Source organism: Hibiscus syriacus, unplaced genomic scaffold, assembly GCF_006381635.1.
Source record: "Hibiscus syriacus cultivar Baekdansim isolate YM2019G1 unplaced genomic scaffold, ASM638163v2 tig00111027_pilon, whole genome shotgun sequence".
NCBI lineage: Eukaryota > Viridiplantae > Streptophyta > Magnoliopsida > Malvales > Malvaceae > Hibiscus > Hibiscus syriacus.
The window spans coordinates 3406315-3429268 of record NW_024062960.1 but is presented as its reverse complement, the minus strand read 5'-3'; the positions used below and the strand labels follow the sequence as shown (position 1 = coordinate 3429268).

General features: G+C 36.6%; 1 protein-coding gene across 1 annotated transcript; it reads left to right on the top strand.

The window, feature by feature from the left end:
• Positions 1–9440: 9440 nt before the first annotated feature.
• On the top strand, positions 9441–21088 carry LOC120150943 (protein trichome birefringence-like 3). The gene is made up of 6 exons (XM_039163521.1): positions 9441–9657; positions 11613–11784; positions 12413–12596; positions 19504–19515; positions 19739–19897; positions 20755–21088. The coding sequence occupies exons 3-6, from the start codon at positions 12583–12585 to the stop codon at positions 21086–21088; spliced, it is 519 nt and encodes a 172-aa protein (XP_039019452.1). The 5' UTR covers positions 9441–9657; positions 11613–11784; positions 12413–12582.
• Positions 21089–22954: the final 1866 nt, after the last annotated feature.

The window sequence follows — 22954 nt, the reverse complement described above, 5'->3', positions numbered from 1 at the left end:
CGGAGATGGGGACGGAAATCTTCGGAGATGGGGACGGATTTCTTCGCCGTAGAGAGTGAGAGATGGAGATGGGACTGAGTTGTGATTTTAGGTTTTAGGTTATGAGTTGCGATTACGGGATTTTGTCTTAATATTCTTTTTTGTAATTTGAAAATAAAATACGCGTAGCGATTATAATGGCGCTTTAAATATCGCGTTGCGATTTACGGATACGCGTTGCGATTTTATGTATTATCGTTGCGATTTACGGATACGCGTTGCGATATACGGATACGCATTGCGATTTACCCATACGCGTTGCGATTTACGGATACACGTTGCGATTTACGGATACGCGTTGCGATTTATGTGTTCGCGTTGCGATTTTCATATTCGCGTTGCGATTTTGGAAAATCGCAATGCGAATTTGTACTATCGCATCGCGATTTTCAAGAATCGCGTTGCGATTTTGGAAACTGATTTGCGATTCTGGAAACTGATTTGCGATTCTGGGGATCGCGTTGCGATTTTTATTTCGCGTTGCGATTTTGTTGGTCATTTTGGCAAATCCAAAAAAAAGTTGGTTAAAATCGTATATTATAACTTTTTTTTGGTCACTGAGGCGATTTTCTCTAATAAAATTTACACACAAAAAAGTTGGCAATTTTTCCAATAAATCACCGATGATCGGTATATTTATCGATCTAACACCGGTCAGATTATATTTCTCAATCTAACACTCGTAGCAGTAAAGCGCGCCCCCTGAACCGTGCTATACGCTGATTTGGCACCACGTGGGTATAGCGCGCCCCTACCTCGCGATATACGGTGATCTGACGCCACGTGTGTATAGTGCACCCCCTGATCCGCGCTATACTTGGGTATCTGACACGTGGGGTATAGCACGGTGCAGGGGGCGCTATACCCCTAAATACCCAACCCTACATGTCCCCATCCTCCCTATAAATACCCCCATCCTCAATCACTTTTATCACACCAAATTCTCTCAAATTCTCTAAATTTCTCTCAAATACTCTATTTTTAATGTATAATTTATAATATTTTTACTATTATGTATTTACTTTATTTAATATTTTACTAATATAATTCTTTTGCAGATATATAATGGAAGGCATTCTACTTCGCTCGGATGGAAATCATATATCTCTACACTTTGCTGATACGGTAACATTTTAACGTTTTAATTTAATTTAAATTATTAGTAATATTTAGTTGATTTATTTAATGCATGATTATTAGATTAAGAATTAAATATCTCGATACTTTGCTGATAAGGTAATATTTTAACGTTTTAATTTAATTTAAATTATTAGTGATAATTAGTTTATTTATTTAATGCATGATTATTAGATTAAGAATTAATTTTTGTAATTATTTATTTTTAGGAGAAGGATCGTGTATTAGATCCTTTTATTAGGAATCTTAAGTTAGTGATACCCAGCCGTGTCTTGCAGTATTTAGTAGAGGCTGGATTCGGTTACATATGTAGATATCAGGGTCACTGTAAGATAGAGTCATACCTGATTTCTGCCTTAGTAAAGTGGTGGAGGCCGGAGACCCACACATTCCATCTTCCATGCGGAGAGTGCACGATCACGCTTGAGGATGTTTCTATACACCTAGGGCTTCCGGTAGATGGATATGTGATATCGGGGATAGCTTCCTGTTCTTGGACTACTTTGTGTCGGGATAGTTTAGGACGTGTCCCGGAAAATTTTATCGGAGATAGGATACCGTTAAATTGGTTATATGCCAATTTTCGGGAGTTGAGCGCAGACGCCTCTGAGGATGAGGTTAAGATGTATGCACGGGCATGCATACTACAGCTGATAGGAGGGTTGCTGATGCCGGACAAATCGCGCAACCTAGTTCAGTGCATGTGGTTGCGACATCTTAGCGACTTTCGTCTCGCCAGATCATTCAGTTGGGGCTCAACAGTTCTGGCTTTGCTGTACAGGGAGATGTGTGGAGCCACTGACTACAGAAGTAATGCTATCGGCGGATGTCTCCTATTGCTGCAGTCTTGGGCATTGTATCGATTGCCATTTTTATGTCCCGTTGTGAAGAACCCATTCGTATTTCCACTACTTCTGAGGGTGCTAATCGATCAGAATACTGGCATACAAGTATGCATTTTAATGTTTAAAAATCGATTTTAGATTATAGTTATATAATTAGATTATTATTTTGATAAAAATTATATATTATTTGTTTTAGTTTGAATGGGTGCCATATTCTACTGATGATGTGAGGGCGGTGATCCCACCTGAGTTGAGGGGTCAATCAGATGTTTGGATGGCGATGGTCCCTCTGATCTGTTATGCGACCGTCGTGTGGCACTCCACTGATCGCGTGCTCTGGTAGTTTGGTTGTTTTCAACCAATTCCGGAAGCACCTCGCAATATGGACGAGTTGCATAGCTTAGATAGACGCGACAAGACAAATACAGATTGGCTGGTGAGGCATCATGGGTGGGTCGTGTTGTGGGAGGATTGACATCAGCACCTTCCCCGTAGAGAACCCATTTTTGATGACCTTTTGATGTATGTTGAGGATTATTATGAGTGGTTCAACAGTAACGGGAAACCGTTTATTCTTCCCGAGGATGCACGAGGGCAGACCTTTCCACGACGTCGACAGACACGTTCAATGACACAGCACTATCATCCCCCGACTCGTGGACGGAGAGCATGTGCTTCCGGTTCATCCTCAGCTGCACCAGCAGGACCTTCCCAGCAGCCACCACAGCCATATATGATGCCGCAACCATATATGATGCCGCCATCGCCTTTCCATTACCAGATGTCGTCGCTGCCTTCACCTAGTTTTATGACCCCGCCACCGTCACAGATGACCCCTCCTGGAGGCTATTATGGGTCTATGTTTGTAGATCCGAATTAGGGTTCATATGCTGGATATTTGGCGGGTTCAGCCTCATCATCCATGGCCGCAACATATACACCTCCTGTACAGTTTTCACACTCAGCGATGTCTGGGTTTTCCCAGTTTTTGCAGGCCGGTGGGATAGTCAGTCATACACCTCCAAGGTCCTTATTCTATGGAGGTGTTTCATCGTCATCAGCTCCTCATCAACCTAATGTACATGCTCAGGACGACGACGACGATGACGATGACGATGATGACGGTGACGACGACGACGACGACGACGATGATGACAGCGAGGAGTCAGAACCAGTGATACGAAGAAATCCTCCTCGAGACCGACAGCCACCACCCTGCGGAACACATTCGCGATGCATGCATCGATAGATTTTTTTATTATATTTGTATTTACTTTATTTTGTTTAATTGTAATTTGTTATTATTTCTAATTTAATACTTACTTTATTTTGTTAAATTTGTTGGACTTTTTTTAATATATTTCAGTTAATTTTGTTTATTACCATTTAATATCAGTTATTGTAATTTGGTTATCATTTACCATTTAATTCTTATTGTAAGTTTGCTGTATTTAAATACCAAATTGTTATTAGTTTGATAAAATTTAATGATTGTGTTCGTTTTTTTAATCTTCATCAACGATTATCGAATGACATTAACTTGAAGTAAATGCAAATTAAAATACAAGAATTATTATTTGATAAACAAATACATCATTTCCTCATCAATTGTTACTTGATGACAACAGAAGTGGACATGTTTTTCTAGTGTGTCCTGGGTTTCTACAATGGCCACATCTTCTGTCTTGTCTAGATCTTTCTCGAATATCCATATCGCAATGAATTCGATTGGATTTTGGACGACCACACTCCCTCAATAAACTCGGATTTGGTACAATCAGAAGCCAATATTGAACCTCATCAGGGTCTTTGTCATTACCTATGGGGGGAAACTCAAATTCGTATACCTTAAAAACTTCAGATAGTAGGTATACGGGATCCACAAAATGGTTATAGTCTTGACGTGTATGCGAGTAAGCTGCTATAACATGAGAGCATGGATACTTCAGAGCTTGAAAAACCCACATTCGCAAGTTCTGTCCCTTAGATTTACGCTTAACGACACAACTTCAATCCCTTGAAGAGGTCGCGGCAACTATGTAACACGAAACATTTCATGCCTTCTTGAGAAGCTTGTTACAGACATTCCATTTGATGCAACAATTTTTTTATGTAGATCTGCAACTAATCTAGGGTGATAGACATGACCGCCTTGCATCCAGGTTTGAGCTTGTCCCCCTAGCTTCGCAAAAAGCGCCCTCAAATGAAAATATGTAGTTTTTACCAAAGCCGCTACAGGTAAGTAACGTGCACCCTTTAAGGTTGAATTAATTGCCTCAGCCAAGTTGGTCGTCATGTGTCCATATCGATATCCACCATCATATGTGTTCGTCCACATTTCTTTATCGATGAGGTTGATGTAATCGTATCCTTCCTCGTTCTTCGCCCGCAAATCTTGAAGCATTAATTCAAACATTCGAGGAATTAGTTCGTAACCTGATCAAAAAATGTATAACTTACTAACTTACTTTCTTTGCAAAATTAAAATGATCAAAAAATGTATAGCTTACTAACTTGCTTTCACTTACCCATGTGCACAATTAATTGACGCTCATCATTCTTCTTGTACCTTCTATGATAGTTCGCAGCAATGTGTCGGAGATAATACCTATGTTGGACAAAGGGTGGTTGCCACATTGAACCCAAAGACTCCATTGTTTCTTTGATCCCAGCTTCGCGATCTGAAATGAAACAGATTTGTTCCCTCGTGATAACATGTGCACGTAAATTTCGGAGGAAAAAAGCCCAAGAATCTGTATCTTCTCCTTCGACAAGAGAAAAAGCAACTAGAAGAATGTTGCGATTGCCATCTTGGACAACTGCCAATAATAAAACTTACTTATATTTTTCATACAAGAAAGTCCCGTCGATCTGGACCATAGGCTTGTAGTATTTGGCAGGATTAACGCATTGTGGGTAACTCCAAAAAACCCGGTAGAATTGGCATCGATCGCGAAGAACTCGATCATTATGGTATGCATAGGAGGTTTCAAAGTCCACAATTATCCCAGGATTCAACGCCGGCACCAGCCTAAACCAACTTGGAAGTTCATTGTAAGATGCATCTCATTCACCATGAAGTTTGACAATGGCATTTTGTTTTTCCAACAAAGCTTTTTTATAGGAGACGGTGTACCCATACTGCAATTGTATAGCTGAAATCAACATTGCAACAGCTATATGAGAGCTTACTTTTACCATGGGCATGATGGCTTGGCATATCACTTCAGAGTCCAAGTTGGGATGATCTTGGTTGACCCCTTCAACACAACATGTGTGAGGACCGTTGTATACTGTTAGTTCTCATATGTTGTTTTTCCTCTTCATTTTCGATACGCGAACCATTCAATTGCATCTGTTTTCGCGTCGGGCACAGTAGCATACATATTTTTCGGTCGTCGATCGGTTGACTCTGGACTGAACAGAATTACGGATATTGTAATTTTTGATAGCCATCATCGCTTCTTCTTTGCTTGAAAACTCCATGCCTAAAGATAACTCACCATTATTTATTGATGAGTAATATCCATAGTCACCGAGATGAGGCATATTCGCAAATTCTGGCCCGTACATTGCACCATAATCAGCTTCATACATATGTGCAGGAGGGTCAGTTTGTGCCACATTTCCTGGAACTTCATCATCATCGGAGTTGAATTGCGGTGATTCTGGGTGAATGAATAGTCCAGTCTCAGCACCATCCGCACCAGGCTCACAAAGCGGTTCTTCTGGTGGAGATGATGGTTCCTCCATGCTCTCCACATTTAGGTCGAAGAACCTACTACTACTTGCACGCCTTCCCCTTGAACTGGAAGGCATATCGACATTGAGATCGAAAAAGCTCGCAGTCGAATGCCTCCCCCTGGAGCTTGAAGCCATCGTGTCAAATGGAAACTGAACATATGGTTGCGTCGATGGCATCTCTATATGGTCAAAGAAATTTGCAGATGAATGCCTTCCCCTTGAACTGGACGCGGTGTTGCCATACGGATTGTTCGTGGACCCACATCGGTACATATCTTAAGGAGTTACGGATTAATGTCTCCCCATTATGGCATTAAAATCATTACACATTACTGTAGTCGGGCTGTCAACTTGATCAACTTGTTCAGCCAGCCCATAGTGTGAGCTTAAAGATTGACCCCGAACAGCACGCACTTAAACAAAATATGCATACATCTCAATAGCGGCGTCTAAATAATTACTTTGAGCTTCAACCATCATTTGAACATCATCATTGTTCGAAAGTTCGAACGTTGTATAAGTTAATGGCAACAATGATGTTGGAAATCTGTACTATAACGACGACATTCTTCTGTTACTTCCAACATGAATCTTCCTCGAAATCTTCGTTATCAGCTCCTCAAGAGTTATGTTTCTCTTGAATGATATTTTAACATGCTCATTTGATACGAAAACAACGCCGGTTTCATCTTCTCGAATTCACCATCATAATAAACAATAGCTTAAAGTCGCGTCATTCTTTGAGTTTAAAAGTGCGGCAATATTATATCTGCAAAAAAAAACAACTTAAACAAACATGATTAAATAAATTATATATGAACGAAAATATAACACAAAATTTTTTCTACACATCAACGTAAATAATTTAAATAATATAATTTTATATTATTATCTGCACCACAAAACTATTTCGACATATGCTCCCGCTTTCCAATTTTACAAACATAAAAATTAATTAAAAATAATTAGTATAATATTTTTTCAAATAAGGATAATAAACAATAAGTATAATTAAAAAATTATAACAAAATTACCTTATAACGAAAAATCGCACGAACTTCTAAATCAAATATAAGAAGATTGCCAGAATTATTACTCGTTGACAGAATTATTGTATTAATTTATAAGAGATGAGAGATGCGAGGAGATGTGAGGAGAGATGCGAGAACGGGAGGTATTTATAAACATATAAGGCGCGGTACCTGCACCGTGTTATATGTAATTGTTATATAGCGCGGATCAGGGATCGCGTTAAATATAATTTTGGTACGGCGTATAGCGCGGCTACTGATCCGCGCTATACCCCTACGTGCCGTATAGCTCGGAACAAGGGGCGCGCTATACCCCACGTGTAACTCAGTCAGCGTATAGCGCGGTACAGAGGGTGTGTTTTACTGCTACGGGTGTTAGATCGGGAAATATAATCTGATCGGTGTTAGATTGATATATATATCGATCACCGGTGATTTTTGGGGAAAATCGCCAAAAAAGTTTCCTTTACTTTAATTTTAGTTTTTTCCCTTATATCATAAATAAGAATTTAGAATATGCCATCTTTTTTATTTAAATATTTAAAATATTTTTTAATCGAAGTACTTAAAGTATTCATTTTAACCAAAATAAATATTTAAAGTCTTTTTAGTTAAAATAAGTATCTAAAAATATACTATTTTTTATTTAAGTATTTAAAGTATTCTTTAATTAATACAATGTATCAATTTTTTAGAATTTAGACGACAAAAATTAAATATCTTTAATATGTATTTCTACAAACACAAATCAGACAAAAAAAATAATGACAACACACGTGTATAAGTATTGCCTTTAATCACTCCATAAGTATATGTTTAAAAATAATATATTTAAACATTTAAAAATAATATTTAAAATAATGCGAGATTTGATAATCTCATGATAAAATATATTTATTTTGAGTTGTTAAAGAAATATCATGAACTATATTATATATTATCTTATAAAATAATCGAGATCTCAACATTCAAAATTGATTGTACTGACGTAGATGACAATTTGGGGGTGTTAATTCAGGAATTTTTTTTTATATTTCAATAAAAAAGATTCTTGAACATAAAATTTTATGTTATAAATTAGAATGGAATTAAACAACAAGCAATTTAGGTAAAGCTAGTTATAGCCCCATATAAGCTCAAGCCCACAAGGACCTTATAAACAACTACCACGACCCAAAACTTCAAATAATGTGCTAGAACACAACATCCCTAACTCAACTTGTCATACTGGAGCTTAAACAACAACATGGTGTTACTGTATTTGTTGAAGCGCCTCATGGGATCGTTTAAACCGCAAATTAGAGAAGCATTGCCGATTGTGTACCGTAAATGAATAAAGATTAATTCTCAAGGAAATTAAAACAATAAAGCTAAGAGCTTGACTCCACCTTAAAAGCAATTTTGGTTCTTTTGATATATAATTCAACACATGTACATGCAAGGACATCAGTCCATATCAGCCTCCTCCCTCGTGGCAGGGAACACCATGCGATCGGTAACTTCTACCTGCTACGAAATGAAGGCAGCTCGAATCGGTTTAAAATTAGTAACTAAATGAACATAACGTTTGATGAATTGTTTGTGAATTATTCGTATAATGTTTTTTATTAAGCTAAATAAACGAGTATGAATAAATTTTTTATATTTATTTAAAAAACGAACGAACACGAGAAAATGTATGTTCGATTCGTTTATGTTTATGAACAAGCTCGTTTATTGAATAGTTTATAAGCTTGTTTATAAGCTCGTGTACTCATTTCTCATTTTCCTTTTATTTTTTTATATATTTTAAATATTAGCGAAGATATGGACTAAAATAAATATATGGTGAACTTTGGAGTTTAAACTGTGAAGTGAAAGGAGCTTAACGATTAGTGATGTAATTTCACAATTTTGACGAACATATTTGTGAACTCTAAACGAATATATTGACGAATGCTAAACGAACATGTTGACGACATATAAACTAACAAACTGGACATAAACAATTTAAAAAAAAAATCAAACGAACATAATCTTGTTATTCAAACTTGGTTAATTTACACCCATATTCAAAACCCTTTGTCCTTCGTCTGAAACAAGTTAACAAAATTCAGGTCACACAAATCTAACAAAAACAATGTAGCTTCCACAGCAAGAAAGAAGACAAAGATGTTAGCCTCTGAACTTACTCTCCACCTTCCATTATATACTGCTAAACAGATGTTAAAGCCCATAATCATAACCATAGCTTTAGCTTTACTCTTACTCAAGAAAACACTACAAAAAGGGAAATAAAAAAAGGTTGTCATCATACTGTTGTACTACAAGCCCTCATATTTTCTCAGCTTTTTTCTCTGAACATGAGCTTTGTAGTATCATCTTCTTCAACAGTCGTGATGAAAATGAAATCATACAAAGGAAAGCTACCTCTTTCTATTATCACAGTTTCACTCTGCAGTTTTGCATTTCTTGCTCTCTTATATACGGAAAGACTAAGCTTTCTCTCCTCAGACTCTATTCTCAAAGCTGGATCCTGTGCTAGAAGAAGTGCTGTTGCAAAAGCTAGTAAGCGAATCAACAAATGAGTACTTAAATTATACTATCTTTTTTTTTATTTAAGTATATAAAGTATTTTTTTATCGGATATATTTGCAGAGAGAATCGTGGAGAACCCCGACCTCGACGACAGGTTCGAGTTCGAGCCGGAAGAATGCGATATTACCCGTGGGAAGTGGGGTGTTCAACCATTCTATCAAGCCATTGTACACGGATATGAGTTGTCCGTACGTCGAGAGACAATTTTCTTGTGAGAAAAATGGTCAGCTTGATTTTGATTACCATCATTGGGAATGGCGGCCAGATGACTGCCACTTGCCTAAGTAAGCAAAATTTCGTTACACGAGTTAATTGTATCAAGCACTGGCGTCTTCCTATCCCGGAGCGTATCAAACACTTCCTTTGGATTTCCTATCGAGATCGATTACTAACGAATGTCAATCGATGTGCGCGTAACCTTACCGATGATCCTCTATGTAAAATATGTAGATCAACTAATGAAACTTTGTTGCATGTGTTGCGAGATTGCAAACAAACTGCTTCTCTTTGGCAATTGATCATTCGACAGCAGCAACTTCAGGATTTCTTCACTCTAGGAACTAATGAATGGGTTATGATGAATCTTGATTCCAATCGACTTTTTGCAGGTTCAAAAATCCCTTGGAAAACTTTATTTGCTACCCTAGCGTGGCAGATCTAGAAGCGAAGAAATTCATCCATCAATCTGTCCCTCTCTAATGATCAATTACTCAACCACAGCAAAAACTGGGCTAATTATTTCATCACTACGACGCCTGATTCCTTGACCGATACTGCTTTTCCTCGCCCGGAACTTATTCAATGGCGACCAGCGCCTGCTGGCTGGTTTACGCTCAACACAGATGGTGCAGTTCATCATACTTCCTCTCTAGGATCGGCAGGTGGCATCATCCGGAACAAGGATGGAGATTGGATCGTCGGATTTAATAAAGCGGTTGGTATTTCCTCCCCATTACAAGCTGAACTCTAGGGGATTCTTGAAGGACTTCAATTAGCGTGGTCCCAAAGACTCGAGCACCTCCAATGCCAAACGGACTGTGCTGAAGCTCTAACACTTGTGACTTCTTCAACAGCTGCATCCAGCCCAGTGTCTATTGTCAGATCTATCGCGAGCCTTATTTCAAAACAATGGAAGGTTGATTTCATTCTCATACGTCGTGAAGCCAACGCTGCAGCAGACTTCCTTGAAAAATCTACCGTCGTTTCAAATGATCAAACATGCATATACATTGAATCTCCCCAGGAGATAATACCTCATCTTGCTCGAGACCTTCATGGTCCTGTTTTTACTCGCTCCTAGTATTTCATTGTAATAGTCTTCCTTTAATTAAAAAAAATGTTTCTACATCAAATCAAGTCATTATTTAGGTTGCGTTTGGTTCACGGAATATAAAATTACCAGTGGGAATAAAAGATTACTAGGGAATAAAAGATTACCAGGGAATAAAAGATTACCAGGGAATAAAAGATTACCAGGGAATAGAATTACTGGGAATGTTGTATTTTGTGTTTGGTTGGTTTAGCAGTAATGTAAAATTACCGTGTTTAGTTAAAGAAATAAAAGATTATTAGAATGTATATTTGACCAAATTGTTCTTATTATATATTTGTTTTTTAAACAAGTTGGAAAATATTTATATATTTTCTTTAAAAAATTTAAATTCATAAAATTTATATAATTTTTTTTTACAAAATTGAAAATATAAAAAGGTTTAATGAAAGGGTAAAATTTTATTTTAACCCCTGAACTTCATATAAAATTTTAATTATAGATTTTTTTTTGTAAATCTAAAATAGTTTAAAGATAAATTTGTAATTTAACATTCGTAGAATTTTTATTATTCAATGACAGAATAATGATATTTTTGGGGGGAAAATTAAGGGCATTTTAGTCCAAAACGTCAGTAATCCAACAATACCTAAAGAAAGGGAGGTAATGATATTCCCAGTAACATACCCCAAAAATCTACTATTGGTAATGTAAGATTACCAAGAATGATATTCCCGACCAATCAAACAGGAGAATGTGGATTCCATTCTCATGGAAATCGTGTTCCCCCAACCAAACACACCCTATCTAATGTGATGCCTAGACTGACAACAAAATTTACTTGATATGCATGATACTAATACTTTAAGGACTCAATCGGTATATTTTAAAGATTCAATTAACTCTATCTATTTTCGTCACGGACAATTTATAGTTTATTTTATAGTAATGTTTCCTTTTTATGTGTAGATTTGATGCGGACGTTGCACTTAAAAAGCTTAGGGGAAAGAGGCTAGTGTTTGTGGGGGATTCCCTGCAAAGAAGCCAACGGGAATCTTTCGTTTGTATGGTTGAATAGACTATTCCTCCCGAAAATAAATCTATGAGACGAGGCAGAATTCGTAATGTCTTCAGAGCCAAGGTATTGATTTCATTATTGCGTATCCCACATTGCTTGAATGTAAAGCTCACACCTCACTAACCCCATTTAGAGAGAGCATAAATCGGGTTTAGAGATGAAAGTTTGATCCGAATTCGATGGATTTTGATGTGATTCGATATGGTCGGATGTTTTTTTTTGAAGATTCATTTTGAATTGAGTCGGACAGTTTTTTCAAGAAAATAAAGTCGAATCAGATAAGATTTATAGTAAAAACATTCGACTCGGCCCGAAAATATTATTTATTTAAGGATAATTATATTAATACTTATCTTTCTAATTTTTTTTAATTAGATATCTATTTTATCTAATAAAAATGAGAATTACATATATTTGTGTCATGTCAAGTTGGGTGTGATTGTTAATTTTACTCTAAAATCGAGTCAAATTTTGGTTCGAGTGCAGTTTTCCTAAGTACAGTTCGAGTCGACTAACATGTAGAAGGGTGTTATACTCGGGTCTGATTTGAGTGGCAAAAAACTCAACCCGACTTATGATAATCCTGATCGATTTAATCAATCAATTCAATTTCATTTCATTTAATTCGTTTTTTAAGATTAATTCAATTAAGATATCTTTATCGTTCTATTATCAATAATTTTTTTTTCAGGAATATAATGTAACTATTGAGTTTCATTGGTCTCCATTTCTTGTTCAACCCAATACGGATCTCAAATCTTAGAACCAAAGAAGAGAATCATAAAAATTCATTCGGTTTCCAATTCTTCGAGAGATTGGGAAGGAGCTGATATCCTTGCCTTCAATACTTATGTTTGGTTGATGATTGGCCCTATGTGTTGAGAAATAAAACGAGAACGAGCAATTTCCCTATAACCAGATTAGTGAGAATGTGAAATAAAAGCGGAAAAATAATACCCGAAATTGATAATGGAATTCAGTCAATTTACCTACGTCTCCGGAATGCTGCAGATATTTTACTAAAGAGAGAACATTTACAGTTGTTTACAAACACTCAAAACTCACAATAAAGCTCTCTAGTATTGGGAGAAAGAGATGATTTGAGATGATTTTGAAGCTAAATGGGTTAGGGTATTTATAGTTGTAGCTTAGGGACTAATCTTGAAAATACCCTAAAGTAAGCAAGGACTAAAATGTAATTAACCCTATTATATTTTCAACAATAATCTGCCAACCCATTGAATTGTGCTCCTTTGGTGCCTACCTTAAATTTGTTAATTTCCATTTAGAAATTTAGGCGGTGCCCACCACCCTTTTTTGACTTTACAATCTCCCACTTGAAGATTGATTTTAATCTGTCTTCACACCTCGGTCAATGCAGCAGCATTTCTGGTCTTGTTATTCTGGCATGCCAACTGTAGCTGAACACAACTTCAGTTTGTCCGTAGTTACCGTCTTTGTCAACATGTATGCCGGATTTTGAGCTCCACTAATCTTTTCAAGTTTCAAAATCCCATCTTCCAGAAAAGACCGGATAAAATGATATCTCAATTGTATGTGCTTCGTCCTAGAATGAAAAGACGAATTCTTTGCTAGATTTATAGCACTTTGACTGTCGTAATACAAGACATTGTTTTCTTGTTTCTTGCCTAACTCTTCCAATAAACTTTGGAGCCAGACCATCTCCTTGATGGCTTCTGTAACAACGACATATTCTGCTTCAGTTGTGGAGAGAGCAACTATCTTCTGTAGTTGAGAAACCCAACTCACTGCAGTACCTCCTAGAGTATAGACATACTGTAACATCCTCAATATCGGGTTAGTGACTAAATTATAAAGTCTCATAATTTGGTGATTAAAATAGAATGATTGAATAGTATAAAGATTTATTTGTAAATTATTGTATGGATTTGAATTGAAAGGAAGAAGGAATAGAAGGGCAAAAAGGTCATTTACAAGGAAATAAGAAAAGAAGGGTTATATATGTATCCACGTGGGTTGAAGAGGGGAGAACACAAAGGCTTCCAGAGTTCTTTTCTTCTTCTTTCTTCCTTGTACGTGTAAAGCAAAACAAATGTGAGTTTTCTGATTATTGAGTTTCTTGTTAAATTTAAGATTGGTTTTTGATTATTAGATGATAACTAAGCTTAAGGAAAGCTTAGGTTATCTTAAAATCAAAGGATGATGGAGTTAGAAGAGATTAAAGATTAGATGTTCTTGAATGAAATCTTGGAATAGAGTTTATATCTAGAATTGGAAGTTAAATTAGACTTGTCATCAATCTAGTTAAGACATATTAAGGGTTAGAAGGGGAATTAAATCATGTTGCAAAGTTGGTATAATTCTTGGATTTCACAAGCAGGATAGAATTCTGAGGTTTAAGATGAAATAAATGAGTATAGATTGGTTTAAGTATGTGTACTGGAGTTAAGAATATAAAAGGGGATGAAACATGAAAGATTTAAGCTGAAATGTATAAGTTTTCGGGTTCAAGAAATGAATTTTGGGCAGAGTGCATCGGTGCACATTCAACGTGTACCGATGCATCAAGAGAAAATCCCAGAATTTGTTGAAGGTGAATCGATGCACATGGAGTGCATCGATGCACTCATTTAAAATAAATGAACATCGAATGCCATTAGTGCATCGATGCACCTGCTTAAAATACAAACATCGAATAGGATTTATGCACCGATGCATGGGTAGTGCATCGATGCACCCGTCAAAGAATGCATCGATACATGGTGTAGTGCATCAATGCATACCTTCAATAAGAGATGAAAATAGTTTTTTAGCCTAAGGATTAATAGTTTGGAATATATCAATTTGTATGCTGATAAGTATCAATGTATTACTATGAAGATTTAGAGTGTAATCTTATTCCAGAACAATCGAAGGATTAGAATCGAATCAAATCAAGGCTAAGGTGAGTGCATTTTATAGTTAAAGTGTATAGAGACAAGACTTGTGATAAGTCTATCTCTGATAGTTGAATTAATGATTCCATACCCATGTATATGTATACATATACTATTGTAATAGTGATTACATGCATAATTCATTATATGTTCATATGACATTGAATGAACGAATATCATTGCCAAAGAATATAATCCAGGTATGTGAAATAATGGAAAGAGATATGAAATGAGAAATGTATTCATATTAAATTCCATGTTATGTGATACGAGAGCTATAGGTATAGTTGGCATGCCAAGAGTCAAGGGTATATTAGTCATTCAGGACGTATCCAGTGGTCCTTCGGGACGTAGTGGTCCTTCGGGACATAGTGGTCCTTCGGGACATAGTGGTCCTTCGGGGCATAGTGGTCCTTCGGGACAAATACTGAACAAATGGTCGGTGCCCCATGAGAGAAATTATTGAGTTGTGGTGACAACATTAGTGCACAACCTCAATGTACTCAAATACCTCTGTTCTCAATAATGTACATGGGTAATTGAAAGATAAATTAAGGTGAAAGTGATACAAGAAAATAAGTTTCATATGTATATGACATGATTATATCGGTTATAGTGAAATATATACATGCATATTGAAATGTCATGATCAAATGGTAAGAATGCATATTCACGAATCTATAGCTACATGTTTATTTATTGCCTCACTAAGTTTATAACTTAGTGTGTAAGTGATTTACACGTAGGTACCAGAAAATAAGAAGAGCAGTACTAGAAGTGGCAAGAATAACATCACTACTAAAAGATCATATCAGAAGTAATTGGCAAAGTAGGTATTTTGGGTTGTGTATAGAGTGTTGGCATGTAATAAGTTACTAATTATGAATGCTCTGATTGATTTTGTATTTCGTGATCTCTTTTATGTAAATTAATGTATTTTTTTTAATGAAAGTTTAAAATTTCCCTATTTTTCTTTAAGTGACAAAGTTTGAAAAGTCAATGTGACACCTCGGACTCATATTCGAGTCGAATACGGGTTAGGGGTGTTACACATGCCCTGTAGTGCTCATTCTGATGTTAACATTTTCGGCTAAGTCAGCATCTACATAGCCTGTCAGTATCGTATCTTCACCTTTGAAACAAAGTGCTTTGTTTGTGGTACCCCGTAGATATTTGATGATCCATTTGACTACTTCCCTGTGTACCTTGCCCAGATTATTCATGTACCTGTTAACAGCTCCCACTGCATGAGTAATATCTGGTCTAATACAAACCATGGCATACATCAGACTTCCAATTGTTGAGGCATACAACACCTTCACCATGTGTGCACGTTCTTCCTCCGTCTTTGGTGACTATTCTTTGGAGAGTCTAAAATGAACACCTAAAGGTGTACTTACTGGTTTAGCATCTTGCATGTTGAACCTGTAGAGTACTTTGTTGATGTACTCAGCCTGTGATAACATCAAAGTCCCCGAATTTATGTGTCTCTTAATCCTCATCCCAAGAATCTGCTTTGCAGCGCCCATATCCTTCATAGCAAATTGCTTCGACAATTTTTGCTTCAAATTTATAATCTCTTTCATGTCTGAGCCTGTAACGAGCATGTCATCAACATACAACAATAAAATAATGAAGTTGTTGTCAAACTTCTTGATGTAGCAACAATGATCTGCTTGGCATCTGGTAAAACCACTGCTACTCATGAAGCTATCGAACTTCTTGTACCACTGTCTAGGAGCTTGTTTTAAACCATACAAGCTCTTCTTCAACATGCATACCAGGTTTTTCTTGTCTGCCACTATGAAGCCTTATGGCTGCCTCATATAAATTTCTTACTTCAAATCACCATGAAGGAAAGTTGTCTTCACATCTAACTGCTCAAGATGTAGATTCTCTGCAACTATAATTTTCAACACCAGTCTGATTGTAGACAGTTTCACGACTGTAGAGAAAATTTGATTATAGTCAATACCTTATTTTTGCTGAAAACCTTTGACAATCAATCTTACTTTGTAGCGTTTGCTCCCATCGTGCTCTTCTTTATTCATGTAAATCCACTTGTTATGGAACGCTTTCTTTCCTGGTGGTAATTCAGCTAATTCTCACGTCTGATTTGACATAAGCGAGTTCATCTCATCTTTCATGGAAGACTCCCACTTGACTGAATCCTCCACCTGCATTGCTTCATCATAGCACTCTGGTTCACCATTGTCAGTCAGCAACAAGTAGTGCAAAGAAGGCGAATAACGCTAGGTTGATTTACGAATTCTGGAGGAGCGTCTTAGTTCCAGTGTGCCTAATTCTTCTTGAACTGCTTCAGGACTGATCTGAACATCATTTCTAGAAATCTCCTCGAACACAACAAATTACTTTGTTTCAACTTCGGTATTGGAGCTACTTGATTCTATGGTTGATCTGTCTTTATACATCACATTCTCATTGAAAATGACATCTCTGCTTATGATGATCTTTCGATTTTCGTAGTCCCAAAACCGGTAACCGAACTCATCACCACCATAACCAACAAAAACACATTTGTTGGACTTGGCATCAAGTTTACTTCTTTCAGCAGAATCTATGTGTACATAAGAAATACAACCAAACACTCTTAAGTGTGAAAGGTTTATTTCTTTCTTGCTCCAAACTTCCTCTGGTATTCCACCATCCAAAGGAACTGAAGGCCCACGGTTGATCAGGTAAGCTGCAGTGTTGATAGCTTCAGCCCATATAAATTTGGGTAATCCGGCATATATCCTCATGCTTCTGGCATGTTCATTCAGAGTTATGTTCATGCGCTCTGCTATGCCATTCTGTTGCGGTGTCATGGAAACTGTTGTCTCCATCTTGATCCCATTATTGGCGTAAAATTCTCTGAATCTGCTATTTATGTACTCTCCTCCATTATTAGACCTCAACTCCTTGACTTTCAGATCAGTCTCATTTTCCACTATGGCATTCCATTTTCCATTATGGCCTTCTATTTTCTAAAGGTATCAAAGACTTCTGATTTCTTCTTCAGAAAATAAACCCACATATTCCTTGTAGAATCATCGATGAAGGTGACATAATATAGTGAGCCTGCGAGAGATAGAACTGGAGATGGTCTCCATACATCAGTATGAACTATCTCTAACTTTCCAGCCTTGGGTGTCTTGCCAATCTTTGCAAAACTGACTTTCTTTTGTTTGCCAAAGATGCAATCCTCACATAGTCTGACATCTACATTCTTTAAATCCGACAACTTCCCTTTTGAAAAAAGTGTCTTCATCTCTTTCTCGCTCATATGGCCAAGCCTTTGGTGTCATAGGTTTAATTTTCCATCAACATCTACTACTACAATGATATTCTCTAAATTTGAGGTTACATAGAGAGTATCAGTCTTTTTACCACGAGAAATGATGAGTGCTCCTGTTTCCTCTGTCATATTGGCTTCCTGTGCGCCGGTATCTTTCTTCAGTTCTCGGCAATATCTTTTAAAATGACCCTTCTTGCCACAATTATAACAGGTAAAATATTTCTTTCCCGTTCTAGATTTTCCCCTTTTGGATTTCGATCTGTCACGATTTGAATTTCTTTCTGAAGTTCTCCCTATAGACTTTGTGTGCAAGGCTGAGGAACTTGATGCTTCACTTGATTCTCTCCGTCGAATTTCTTCACTCAATACCAGATCTCGAACATCGTCAAATTTCAATTTACTGTTTCTTGACGAGCTGCTGACTGTTGTAACAGTAGCATTCCAACTGTCTGGTAGAGATGATAAGAGAATTAAAGCTCGAACTTCATCATCAAATTCAATTTCCACGGAACTCAACTGGGTTGTGATTGTGTTGAGTTCATTTAGGTGTTGAGCCATTGATGCCCCTTCCGCCATCCGCAAATTGAATAATCGCCTCATCAAATGAACTTTGTTTGAGGCCAATGACTTCTCATACATACTGGAGAGAGCCGCCATAAGACCCGCCGTAGTCTTTTCCTTTGCTATGTTGAAAGCAACATTGCGGGATAACGTCAGTCGGATAACTCCAAGGGCTTGTCTGTCGAGAAGAGCTCAGTCTTCATTTTCATGCCTTCTGGTTGTTTTCGTAAGAGAGGTTGATATAGATTTTTATGGTACAGAAAATATTCAATCTGCATCTTCCAAAAGCCAAAGTCCGCACCATCGAACTTCTCAATTTTCGCCTTCCATTCGTCTGTAGCCATCGCTTTCACTCGAATATGGCTTCGTTTGGATTGTTTCTGATAATTCTTGTGAACCACCGTATATTAAAATACCTCCATCGACAAATTCGTATCGCCGACAAAATTTTTACTATTCACGAAATTCAATATTCACGTGAATAGTAGCCTTACAAAAAATTGACAAAATTCACAACCAAAAGCTCTGATTACAAGTTGTTGGGAAATAAAACGAGAACGAGTAATTTTCCTATAACCAGATTAGTGAGAATGCAAAATAAAAACTGAAAAATAATACCCAAAATTGATAACGGAGTTCAACCAATTTGTCTACGTCTCCGGACTACTGCATATCTTTTACTAAAGAGAGAAAATTTATAGGTGTTTACAAACACTCAAAACTCACAAGAAAGCTCTCTAGTATTGGGAGAAATAAATGATTTGGGATGATTTTGAAGCTAAATGGGTTAGGGTATTTATAGTTGTAGCTTAGGGACTAATCTTAAAAATACCTTAAAATATGTAGGGACTAAAATGTAATTAACTCTATTATATTTTCAACAATAATCTGCCAACCCATTGAATTGTTCTCTTTCAGTGCCTACCCCGGTGCCTACCTTTGAATTTGTTAATTTCCATTTAGAAATTTAGACGGTGCCCATCGCCCTTTTTGACTTTACACTAGGCTCAAAACATTGTAAGTTCTCCTTTCCCCAACTCTAATTGAATCGAGACAAATTCAAAAAACAAATAATTCAAACTTGATTTAAAATTTAACATTTGAAGTTTAAAAATTCAAACTTTATAAAGTTTCATATAATTGAAATTTATTTATATGATTTATGTACTTAAATTTGAATTCGTGTTCGTTATGCAATTTTTTCTTAGTGAAGTAATCGTTTAGTATAAAAATATTACATATGGGGTTCGTTCGCCAATGTAGAAGAAGGTTATGAGAAATTGGATGCACCGGTTGCCTACAAGATTGGTCTGAAGACGTGGGCTAACTGGATCGATTCAACCATAAATCCCAACAAGACACGTGTTTTCTTCACAACTATCTCCCCTCTACGTACAAAGTCTGGTTCTTGTCTTTCCCCTCTACATACAATTTGATTTGCTCACTTTATTATGCTAGAAATTAGAGATTCAATCCTTATACTTTTTAGTATGGTATAGTATAATCCTCTCTCGTCTATAATGTTATTAGTTATTTCAAATTGTTAGTACCATTAACTATTTAGGTTAAAACATTTGCATGGACTTTTCTTAAAATCATCTTTTAACACCCACAAAACCATATTAGCATGATGGGTTAGAAGAGTTGTGAAATAAAAAGATCAAATTATTTTAAATTAAAGTATATTAACTTGTTGATAAGAATAAATAGATTACGATAGTTATAGGTTATTCACCCTTTAAATTTGAGCGAAAACTTACATCTGGTGGTCAAACAACCATTAGAAGGAATTAAAGTCTTTCATCTCCCCCAAAGAAGTAGAAGAATGATGAGTGAAAGAAAGGGGGTTCCATATTCCTTTCTTGGTCATGATCGATAAGTTTTATAATAGTTTTTAGTGTTGATATTAGACGTCGAGTAACTATGACTACTTTTAAATCGGTAGATTTAGTTGAAATGATGCCTAATAGTAGATTTAGTTCTGCTAGATCATGTGAGCTCGTCGAAGGTCATATCAAGAGAATGTGATTTTTCGAGGGATGCACAACTCTAAGATCTTTATGTCCGGAGATATAATTCTTTATTCTTTGGAGGAGAAATTCTCCGGGAGGTCTGATATGCAGAGATTAATCTTTTGGAATAGATTTGGACGGGATGCAACATGACTAAATTCAAAATTTAAACACAACAAAGGGGTCCAAAACTATAATTATACCTTTTACAATGTTGTTAATTCTTAAATATTTTTGCTAGCAGGAGAGAAGATTGGGGCAGAGAAGATGGGTTGAAATGCTTCAACGAAACAGAACCTTTGAAGAAGAAGAATTTCTGGGGAAGTGGTGCATACAAGGAGATGATGAGCGTGGCGGCGGGTGTGATCAAGAAGATGAAAGTTTCTGTCTCGATTCTTAATATAACGCAACTTTTAATGTACAGAGTCGATACACATTCATCCATTTATACAGAAACTGGGGGAAGGCTTTTGACAGACGAGGAAAAGGCAGAACCAGGGAAACATGTTGATTGCATCCTTTGGTGCTTGCCTGGAGTTCCAGATACTTGGAATCAATTACTTTTTGCACATTCGTAGCAATATATATGGAAAAATCAACGATATAATGTTGTTGGAAAAAATTCACGAGATAATGCGTTCCAACAATTAATTGCTGAGATAGGGTAAAATCTACAGTTCGAACGTATGTCGCCAGGCGCTCCAGGTGACCAAGGAGGTCGCCATGCCATCCCTATGAGCTGTGGTGAGCTGCTGCACTTTACATGCTTGAAGGTCGCCATGCATGCCCTGCTGAAATGGAGGTCGCCATGTTTCAGATAAAAGCCTAATTACCGCTGTAGGTAATCATTGTACTTAGGGAAATTTAGATAATCGCCATACACGCCCTGCTGAAATGGAGGTCGCCATGTATGTCGAGTGACTTTATAGGTCGCCATGTGATCCCGTCATGCTCGCCTGCTCCCCGCTGCTCCCATACAGCTTTAATAGCTGCATTATTGCAACATCATTTTCATTATTGCAGATGTTGGAGGCCCGTGATTTCAATAATTATGCCCAATTAATTAAAGCAACTGGGGCTTAATTTTTATATATAGGATATGATATGGGGTTAACGAAGCATAAAAGAAAGAAAGGGAGAAGAGTGCGGAGAGAAAAGAAAGGAAGAAGAAGAAGAAATAGAGGCAAACATCGTGAGGTAATTTTTATTTTATTTAAATTAGTTTATTATTTTAAATTGTTAGTTTGTTAGTTTAGGGTAAAAGCCTAATTACCGATATAGGTAATGGTTCGGATAAAAGCCTAATTACCGACTTCCAGTTTCATAACGCACAAACTCGTAGCGAGATAGTCAGCATGGGTAAGTTTTATTTTCAATATTTGTGAATTTTTTATGTGGTTTTTTAATTGCGGTCTAACGCAATATATTATGAAACAGGATACGAACTACGCCGACCAAATTTTAATAATAGATTGGAGAATTTGAAGGTATTTTACGATGATCAGCGTGTTTGGAAGTGAGCTTCAAAAATATCGCGGGAAAAATGGTCGCAAGCATACGATGAAGGTCGGCGGTACGGACATATGACCACAAACCTTGCTGAGACCATTAATTCAGTACTAAAAGGTACACGTCATCTCCCAATAGCGAGTGTGGTGAAAGAGACGTACTTTAGGTTGGCTAAGGTTTGGTCCGATAAAGGCAAAGAAATTGAGAGTCTCATAAATAGAGGTCAAACTTGGGCTCCTATAGTGGTGGAAGCAATGGAAGCAAATGAGCGATTGACAACATCAATGGTAGTTCATAATTTCGACCGAGTTGGTCATATTTTTGTTGTGTCGTGCATACGCCGTAACGTCGGAGGAGAATACCAAACATTTAGAGTTGATTTACGACACAAATGGTGTGATTGTGGTCGTTTTCAGGCATGGAAATATCCATGTGCTCATGCAGTCGCTGCATGTGTGTATGCTGGTGTTAGCGCATACACTTATGTTGATGAATGCTTTCACCTACATAGGATATTAAATGTCTACAACTATTTTTGTAATAATGAACCTATTTTTGATATGAAATTTATGTAATTTCTGTTCTTAAATTATTATATCTTCGTATTGAAGTTGAATTTATGTAATTTTTGTTCTTAAATTATTAGATCTTCACATGTGTGGACTAGTCGAAATCTTCCTCTGATTATTCTCGCACAAATGTTAGATACCAAAATCCATCATGTTGTAAGTTTTCTTTTATCAATCGGTGTGGCTTGGGCAGATTATGTAGCCGATGACGAATGATTCGCTGCTCGTCCTCCTACAATTAAATAATTCAAAAAATTTATCACAATCATAAATTAATATTCAAATATTTAATAATAATAATAATTCATTAAACAAATATTTTATTTTACTAAATAAGAATAACACCATTATTCCCAAATGAGTTGA

What these genes read in the sequence shown, in the direction of transcription:
- LOC120150943 (XM_039163521.1), top strand. An exon ending in ATCTCCCCTCTACGTACAAA is followed by an intron (nt 19,898 to 20,754) that starts GTCTGGTTCTTG and finishes TTTTGCTAGCAG; the next exon opens with GAGAGAAGATTGGGGCAGAG.